At 45.2% G+C, this 9,592-nt stretch overlaps 1 protein-coding gene and 1 non-coding gene across 3 annotated transcripts; one reads left to right on the forward strand and one right to left on the reverse strand.

Moving 5' to 3' along the window:
• LOC133889984 (protein PELPK1-like) lies at positions 1-1,109 on the reverse strand. 2 transcript variants are annotated; one of them, XM_062330416.1, is made up of 2 exons: positions 563-1,109; positions 1-484 (listed from the first exon to the last, which is right to left on the reverse strand). In XM_062330416.1, exons 1-2 carry the CDS (start codon positions 1,046-1,048, stop codon positions 227-229), a joined length of 744 nt encoding a protein of 247 aa, XP_062186400.1. In that variant the 5' UTR covers positions 1,049-1,109; the 3' UTR covers positions 1-226. The 2 variants fall into 2 exon arrangements, with proteins under 2 accessions (XP_062186400.1, XP_062186399.1); XM_062330415.1 differs by having other exon boundaries at positions 1-1,109.
• Positions 1,110-3,998: 2,889 nt separating this feature from the next.
• On the forward strand, positions 3,999-4,137 carry LOC133891835 (small nucleolar RNA Z247). Its single transcript, XR_009904291.1, has one exon. It is a non-coding gene; the product is annotated as a small nucleolar RNA Z247 (small nucleolar RNA).
• Positions 4,138-9,592: the final 5,455 nt, after the last annotated feature.

Raw genomic sequence — 9,592 nt, forward strand, 5'->3', positions numbered from 1 at the left:
TAAATGAAACATATGTACGTGATACTGTGTATACATAAATTGAAAAGGTAATACATACGTATCATCAAAGGACAAATTAAAGCAGCATAACGTACAACACTGAAACGTCACGCTCCTAGCTAGCTGATGACCAACAAAATCACACACAGAGCATGAAATATTAATACACCATCATACACACAAGCACATAAGTATTTATTACTAGGACAACACGGATGCAGTCCGATCATGGCTTGGCCTCTGGCACCGGGTAGTGGCTCTCCGGCTTCGGTGGCTGCTCATGCTTTGGCTCCTCTGGCACGTGCGGCAGCTCGGGCTTTGGCAGCTCTGGTACGGTGGGGTGAGGCGGCAGTTCAGGCTTTGGCAGCTCCGGTTTTGGAATTTCTGGCACGACAGGGTGTGGCAACTCTGGCTTCGGCATCTCTGGCACTACTGGGTGCGTCAGCTCCGGAACGGCAGGGTGTGGCAGCTCGGGCTTTGGCACCTCTGGCACGGCGGGGTGCGGCAGGTCGGACTTTGGCACCTCCGGCACGGCGGGGTGCGGTAGGTCGGGCTTTGGCACCTCTGGCACGGCGGGGTGCGGCAGGTCGGGCTTTGGCACCTCCGGCACGGCGGGGTGCGGCAGCTTGGGCTTCGGCACCTCTTTCACCGTGGGGTGCGGTAGCTCGGGCTTCGGCACCTCTGGCACCGTTGGGTGCGGCAGCTCCGGCACGGCTGGGTGTGGCAGCTCGGGCTTTGGCAACTCCGGCACGGCGGGGTGTGGCAGTTCAGGCTTTGGCAGCTCCGGCTCAGTAGGGTGCGGTGGCATTTCAGGCTTGGGCAGCTCCGGGACAGTGGGGTGCGGTGGCAGTTCAGGCTTTGGCAACTCCGGTACAGTAGGGTGTGGCGGCAGTTCAGGCTTCGGAATCTCTGGCACAGTGGAGTGCGGCGGGTACTCTTCCTTGGGCTTCGTCTCCTGCAGGTACCGTAACGCACTGCTCATGGAGCTGCAAGAGAGCAGCAGTGCCACGAGGAAGACAAGGGATGACATGGTTTTCTTGGAAACCATACTGAATGGTTTTCACTTCTCAGCTCTGAACTATGTGTATGAGCGAGAGAGAGAGAGAGAGAGAGAGTTGATGGCTGGGAGAGAAGTGAAGCCTGGTTTTTATAGGGCTAGACGAGAGCTTGCACATGTGCAAACGCATGCGCATATTATTTTTAAGTTTGCATGCAGGAGTCTTCTGATGTTTAGTACCTGCTGGTTGGTCATCTGCATTTTTTTCTGAAACCTCTAGGTCATCGACTTAATATGGTTTCTGTGTGATCTTTGCCTGTGTCTGGTTCAGTCAGTTGAGAATACACTGAGATATGTGTGATCTGGTTGGTGGATGCTTTACCTTTGTAAGTCTAGCTATTGTGGTGCGTAGGTAACACCTGTGCTACACATCTCCAGTGGTTGGCCACCGAATATATACTGCAAAGTATATTGTAACTTGCATGTGAAGAACAGCAGGTAGCTGAAATGCATAGCATGTGAAAACTAAGCTGACGAAACGATTGGTTTTGGTAGTTCCAGATAGAGTTGTGTGAGTACCCTGAAGAAGATAATACTTGCGACGTACAGATAGTACTTAGCAGTACATAAACCAGACAGAATTAACAAGCTTCTCTCTCACTCTACCTGCCGCGCATGCCATTTACATCAGATAGTCAAGTACAGCTCGTAAGAGTCTTTGGGATCCTCTGGCAATAAAACGAGTGGTAGTTCAGCTGCTGTGTGTGGTAGTAGGTTCTGGTCGTTTTCGTTATCCTTTTACTCCAGTTTATTGTCTCCGATGCCTGCGAGCTGAGTTGCTAAGGTCTAAATAACCCGGTCGTTGATCTCCTGAAAAAGAGGTGATCAGGTTGATGTGATGGAGCGCGCATTCGCGTAGGAGCGTAGCAGGCGTTAGGTCACCGGTGCAGTACGGTTAATGCAGATATCAGGGCTCGTTCTCGCCAAGAACACCGACACGTCGATAGAAAGAACAGTGTGTTAAATATACCAGATATGATGTGTCGGCATAAAAGTTGTTCGGATGCGAGATCGAGTTGAAAATGATCGCTTGTCTAAAAGTGTTGAATTTTCTGTAGACGCTTGCTTCCTTTTCTTGCATGCTTGGTTGCGGTTGATAGGCTAGCTCATCATGGCCTAATCTTGGAAAATTGGAGCACATAGCACTCAACCGTGAACCTTCCACCAATCCGGCTCTTGCATATAGCTCTCTTACGCCACAATAAATATCTACTTCACATGTGATACAACCGGCCAGCTCGCTTGCGAACAATCACATGTGTTACGCGCTAGCATGTCCGTTTACTTCTAGCGCGCGCCCACGTATACTTCACAATTCGTAGTTCTTAACCAACGATTAGTTCCACATGTATGTAAATTTAGTTACAAATTGGAAACGTCTATACAACTCCTGTGTGTTTTAGGGGCTCTCAACATCCAATTTTTCAGTCATCCAATTTTAAGATATATGGCTCAGATTAGATCTAGCTTTGCACTAAAAAAAAAGCAGGTGCTATTAGAGGCTCTAACACCCGAATTTTTATGACACCGTCATTACTTGAAAATTATACCCAAAAAAATAATGTAATTCTTGTGTAAAGTAAATGTAATTCCAATATAAACTAATTATAACTAAGGTATAAAAAAATTCAGGTTCTAAGAGGCCTTAAAGAACATGAATTTTTCTTACCTCGCTCATATACTCACCATCCCTAAAGCACAAATCTTAGACACTAAAATTCAGGTGTGGGAGCCCTCTGGTGAGATTTAGCAATCCCTACAAATTAGATGATACCATTGTATTCATATTCGAAAATACTTATATTGTGATCATTATTTTGTAGTCATTAACATTGTAGTACAGAAGGAACTAATTGCCAAAATTCATATGTGAAGACTACATCATCGAACTGCATCTTATATATTCCACTGAGGGGTTATGTTCGGTATACCGGTATACGACGAGAGTATGCATTCTCAGATTATTAAGATTTTCCAGAGGATCTGTTTTGGAAAGATTGGATCAATTGGTGTTAATTTAGTGTGTATAGTGAAGAATCTTGAAAACTCCAACCATCACTTTTTTAGACGAAAAAAATTCCAAACCTTCAAGCCATTCAATTGCTAGCCACATTTAACACACCCGAAGTTCTGAATCTGAAGTGTTCCGTGTTAGATAAACAAATGTAATTCAGAGTTTGTAATATGTGTATGCGTGGCATGCAAGGTTGATCAGCCGTTGGTAGTTAGATTTGTTGTATTCTAGATATAGTTAGTTGTGTTTTACAACAACCAAATGGCTGGTCACCGCAAGTCACGCAACACCAATTGTAATCCATGCGAGGGGGGTTTCCTCGCCTATATCAACACGTACATGCCCGCCAGGATAAGGCACGAGGTTTCCATCCAATCTTCCGCTCCTCTGATTGTTTCACATGGTATAAGAGCCAATTCCACAAACTGAAATCCATCTACCACCACCATGGCTTCCTCCTCCGCCATTGTCAATCCTCTGGTGGGAGTCGCCATCACCGAAAAACTCAGCAAATCCAACCACGCAATGTGGAAGGCGCAGATACTCGCTGCCGTCCGAGGATCGCGCTTGGAGGGACACCTTACCGGGGCAACACCAATTCCTGCTAAAGAGATTAATGGCAAGGATGCCGCCGGCAAGGAAATTCTCGTCCCCAACCCAGCATACGACGAATGGTATGCCAAGGATCAACAGGTCCTGAGTTTCGTCCTCGGCTCCCTAGGACGAGACGTTCTCTCCCAAGTCACCGCTCAAGAAACGGCGGCGAATCTCTGGTCTGCCATCGGGGCAATGTACTCGTCGCAGAATAGAGCTCGGGCTGTGAACACACGGCTCGCATTGGCCACGTCACAGAAGGGAAACCAGACCATCACAGAGTACGTCGGCAAGATGCATACCCTTGGAGAAGAGATGGCGGCTGCCGGCAGGCCAATTGAAGATGAAGAGCTCTTGACATACATCCTCACCGGGCTTGACTTAGATTTCAATCCCATAGTCTCTGCCCTTCTTGCAAGCAAGGAATCTGTGTCGGTAAGAGATGCTTATACTCAACTTCTTGCTTTTGAGACTCGCATGGAGATTTTAGGCAATGGTCACTCTGCATCTTTGGTCAATATGGCCAACCGAGGTGGTCGTGGAGGAGGTTTTGGCCGTGGCCGCGGTACCAACCGTGGCCGTGGCTCTGGTGGACACGGACGAGTCAACACCAACAGCGTCCCCAACAATCAACAACAAGGCAACAGTGCAGGTACTGGCCGCGGTAATTCCAACCGTGGTGGCTCCAACAGTGGCAACTCTAGGCCGCAGTGTCAAGTTTGCTTCAAAACCGGCCACACTGCAGATCGGTGTTGGCACCGGTTTGATGAAAGCTACGTTCCAGAAGAGAGACATGTGGTGGCTGCAATGAACTCCTACACCATCGAAAACAGTTGGTACACCGATACAGGTGCTACCGACCACATCACAGGAGAGCTTGAGAAGCTGGCTGTCCGTGACAGATACAATGGTGCTGATCAGATCCACACCGCTAGTGGTGCAGGTATGAACATTAAACATATTGGTCAATCTACAATTCTTACCCCAGATCGTAATCTACATCTTCATGACATCTTACATGTTCCTTCTACCAAAAAGAACCTTATTTCTGTTCATCACCTTGCATCCGACAACAATGTCTTCTTTGAATTTCACCCCAATTTCTTTCTTATAAAGGATCGGGACACGAGGAGCACTCTTCTTAAGGGACCCTGTCGAAAGGGGTTGTACCCCCTTCCTCCTGCACCTACGCCCAAGCAAGCCTTTGGAATCAATAAAGTGCCACTTGATAGATGGCATAGTCGCTTAGGACATCCTGCATTTCCTATTGTTGAAAGGATTCTTAAAACATATAAATTTCCATATTCTTTTGATTCAAGTAAAGGTTCTGTGTGTGATGCTTGTCAACAAGCAAAAAGTCATCAGCTCCCGTATCCTACATCTACGAGTATTTCCACCCATCCTCTTGAGCTCATATTCTTTGATGTTTGGGGTGCTGCGCCAGATTCTGTGGGCAAGTACAAATACTACGTGAGTTTTATTGACGATTATAGCAAATTTACCTAGATTTATCTTTTAAGATTCAAATCTGAGGTGTTTGAAAAATTTAAAGATTTCCAAAATCTTGTTGAAAGGCTTTTTGATCGAAAAATTATTGCTGTTCAAACCGACTGGGGAGGCGAATATGAGAAACTGAACTCCTTTTTTTACAAAAATTGGGGTCTCTCACCTAGTTTCCTGTCCTCATGCTCATCAACAAAATGGCACCGCTGAGCGAAAACACCGACACATTGTGGAAGTAGGGTTGTCTCTTTTAGCTCATGCACATATGCCTCTCAAATTTTGGGATGAAGCCTTCCTTGCGGCTACATTCCTCATCAATCGAACACCCAGCAAAGTCATCAATTTTGAGACCCCTCTCGAGCGCCTGTTCCATACCCAACCTGACTACTCAGCTTTGCGTGTCTTTGGATGTGCTTGTTGGCCGAATTTGCGCCCATATAACAAGCATAAACTTGCCTTTCGGTCTAAGGAATGTGCCTTCCTTGGCTACAGCAATCTCCATAAGGGTTTTAAGTGTCTGGATATAACATCAGGACGTATTTATATTTCTCGCGATGTAATATTTGATGAGAATATTTTTCCTTTTGCTAAACTACATGCCAATGCAGGCGCTCGAATTTGCTCTGAAATTCTTCTTCTTCCTCCTTCCTTGCTTAATCCATCAACAGGGGGAGAATTTGTAGTTGATCATATGTTTAATGGTGAAAACTCTAATGATTTTTGTGAAGAAACAGATGCTACACAGGGAACAACATCCGGAGATGGCACAGGCACGAGTCCTTCATTCTTTTCACTCCAAGCAACTCCGGGATCGGCGCCTGTTGTTTCTCCTATCCCCAGGTCAGGCGCACCAGCCGCTACGGGCACCTCTTCAGGCGACACATGGGCCAATCCGGGCTCGTCTCCACGTGCGGCTACCACCGACCTCTCCGTGGACGTCACGCGGAGTCCGGCGCCAGGGGGGACCGTGCTACTCCGACAGAATCCCACTCGGGATCTGCCCCGCCTGCTTCTGGAGTCTCTGCGCTGCCTGAAGCCGGATCTTCTACGTCGGAGGCCTCGGATCCTATATCGGATGCAGCTCCAGTGTACGTTCTAGCTCAAGAACCGGTACAAGCTTCGCAAGGTCGGCCACGAACCAGACTCCAGGATGGCATCACGAAGCCTAAGGTATTTATTGATGGTCGTATTCGCTATGGTCTTGCTACTATTAGTGGTGAACCACACAGTGTAGAAGAAGCTCTAATTAGCAAACATTGGAAAGAAGCTATGGATATAGAGTACAATGCATTAATAAAGAATAAAACTTGGCACTTGGTTCCACCTAAGAAAGGCAGCAATGTCATAGATTGCAAATGGGTATATAAAACGAAACTTAAAGCTGATGGGAGTCTAGACAGATATAAGGCTCGGTTGGTAGCTAAAGGCTTCAAACAAAGATATGGCATAGATTACGAAGACACATTTAGTCCAGTTGTGAAAATGACTACAATTCGAACTATTTTATCTATTGCTGTTTCAAAAGAATGGAGTTTGAGGCAACTAGATGTGGAAAATGCTTTTCTCCATGGGATACTAGAAGAAGAAGTATACATGAAACAGCCTCCTGGTTATGTAGACATCACAATGCCCAATTTTGTATGCAAATTGGACAAGGCTCTTTATGGCTTGAAGCAAGCACCACGAGCATGGTATGCTAGACTCAGTTCTAAATTGATTAAACTTGGCTTTAGTGCATCAAAAGCAGATACTTCTTTGTTTTATTTTAACAAAGGAGGAGTAACAGTATTTGTGTTGATTTATGTTGATGATATTATAGTAGTCAGTTCAACTACAGAAGCCACTACAAGTCTGCTACATGATCTGAGACAGGCCTTTGCATTGAAAGATCTAGGAGAATTGCGTTATTTCCTTGGAATTGAAGTGAGCAAGGTACGTGATGGTATAGTCTTAACACAGGATAAGTATGCATCTGATTTGCTTAAAAGAGTAAATATGTCAGAATGTAAACCTGTTAGTACACCACTTTCTACTAGTGAGAAGTTATCTGCGTTTGAAGGATCTCCTTTGGGTACTAAAGATGCTACAAACTACAGAAGTATAGTTGGTGCTCTGCAATATCTAACTCTCACCAGACCTGATATAGCATTCCCTGTTAACAAAGTATGTCAATTTCTACATGTACCTACTGAGGTTCACTGGTCAGCAGTAAAAAGAATATTAAGGTATTTGAGACAGAATACAAGGGTAGGTCTCAAGATTAGTCGGTCTAACTCAATGTTGATAAGTGGTTTTACAGATGCAGATTGGGCAGGTTCTCTAGATGACAGAAGGTTTACTGGAGGGTTTGCTATTTTTCTTGGGTCAAATTTGATATCCTGGAGTGCACGCAAACAAGCCACTGTCTCCAGATCGAGCACCAAAGCAGAATATAAAGTCATTGCAAATGCAACAACAGAGATAATGTGGATTCAGACATTATTAAAAGAAGTTGGTGTTTATACTCCACCGACTGCAAAATTGTGGTGTGATAATCTAGGAGCTAAGTACCTCTCGTCTAATCCAGTGTTTCATGCTAGAACTAAACATATTGAGGTTGATTATCACTTTGTCAGGGAAAGAGTTTCTAGAAATCTTTTGCAGATAGACTTTGTTCCCTCAGGTGATCAGGTGGCAGATGGATTCACCAAAGCAATGACGGTTCGACAGCTGGAGAACTTCAAGCACAATCTCAACCTCTCACGCGGTTGTGATTGAGGAGGAGTGTTAGATAAACAAATGTAATTCAGAGTTTGTAATATGTGTATGCGTGGCATGCAAGGTTGATCGGCCGTTGGTAGTTAGATTTGTTGTATTCTAGATATAGTTAGTTGTGTTTTACAACAACCAAATGGCTGGTCACCGCAAGTCACGCAACACCAATTGTAATCCATGCGAGGGGAGTTTCCTCGCCTATATCAACACATGCATGCCCGCCAGGATGAGGCACGGCGTTTCCATCCAATCTTCCGCTCCTCTGATTGTTTCACATTCCGTAGAAACTCTACGGTGAAATTAACTTTGTTTCAGAGGGATTAATATATCAGGCCATTTCAGAGAGATTAATGTATGAGCTTCTCTTAATGAATCGTAATCAACGGAACTGTTCACGCAAAAAAGATACTGCGCCTGCAAGTACGAGCAAATGGCAAGTAGTAACTTTGCTAAAATTTGATGCTTGTTCCAGGTTCAGATCTGACTACAGAGCGCAGTTAATTTGACATACAGTAGGGAGAAAAGTGTTCGTCCAAAAAATTAAGTAGGGAGAAAAGTGATTAGGAAGTAAATATCTCATCTGCGTTTGATCCACATGTTTATGCAAGAGCTGGAACGACATTCATTTTCTTTAAGGGGGCAAAATTAAAAAACAGTCTTAGAGAGGAAGGTTCCAAAAACAGATAAGGCAGACTCAATTCCAAAAATGAGAACTCTAACCTGGGTCTAAAAGATCACTTAGTTTCTTTGCTCCTGCTGCGATCCAAGCTCTTGCTTTATCCTTGATTTTCACCAATAAATCATGCACCGTGCTCTCGCTCCGATTAAATACCCTTCCACACACACCTCCCAGGTGACAAGTACTATCAAAGTAGCTACAAACTTCCTTTGCTGGTTGGGTCTGTTTAAGAGGTGTGTCAATCAGCTTGCAGCGGAGAGGTGTGTCGGCCACATAGAAGGATCTAGCTAGGGCCATACAACCCGACCATTGCGCCACGGATTGCTAAATTCTTTTAACATATCGACACTCAGTGAAGATGTGTAACGCCATCTCAGGTTCTTGCCGGCAAAGCTTACACTGTGTGGAATGTGGCCATCCCCGTGCCGCCAGCCGATCGGAGGTCCATAGCCTATTTTAGAACGCTAACCAGGCGAAGAACTTCCACGTAATTGGGGCCCAATTTTTCCAAATGAGATTGTTCATGTCAGAGGAGCAAGCACCTATAAATTATGCATTATATGCCGACTTGGCCAAGTACTTAGCATCTAGCGTCCATAAAATTCGATCACATTCTTCCGGATTGAGCGTCATTGAAGCAACCTTCTCCCAAAGGTCCACAAATCCAGCAATATGTTGGGCCGACGAGATTTGCAAGGCATCAAGGTCTGCGATCCACCTCCCGTTTTCGAGCGCCTCCCTAACATTCCTAATCTTTCTCCTTCAGGCCTTTTAGATTGTCGGAGCGATGTCCTTGGGCCTAGTTCGTGCAGCCACTGCGATTCCCAGAACAAGGCAATGCACCCATTTCCGATATGCATCTTGGTTGCCACTGGGAACGACATTCACAGAATCGATATTAACATATGAAAATCTATTCGTTCATGAGTTCACTGAAATCCATTTGTTCATGCATTAATAAGTGATCGAGAAAGGGTGTGACAAAAGTATA

The sequence above is a fragment of the Phragmites australis genome, chromosome 14 (assembly GCF_958298935.1).
Source record: "Phragmites australis chromosome 14, lpPhrAust1.1, whole genome shotgun sequence".
Taxonomy (NCBI): domain Eukaryota; kingdom Viridiplantae; phylum Streptophyta; class Magnoliopsida; order Poales; family Poaceae; genus Phragmites; species Phragmites australis.

Excerpts from the sequence above, each read along its gene's own strand:
- LOC133889984 (XM_062330415.1), bottom strand. The coding sequence starts at position 1,048 with ATGGTTTCCAAGAAAACCATGTCATCCCTTGTCTTCCTCGTGGCACTG.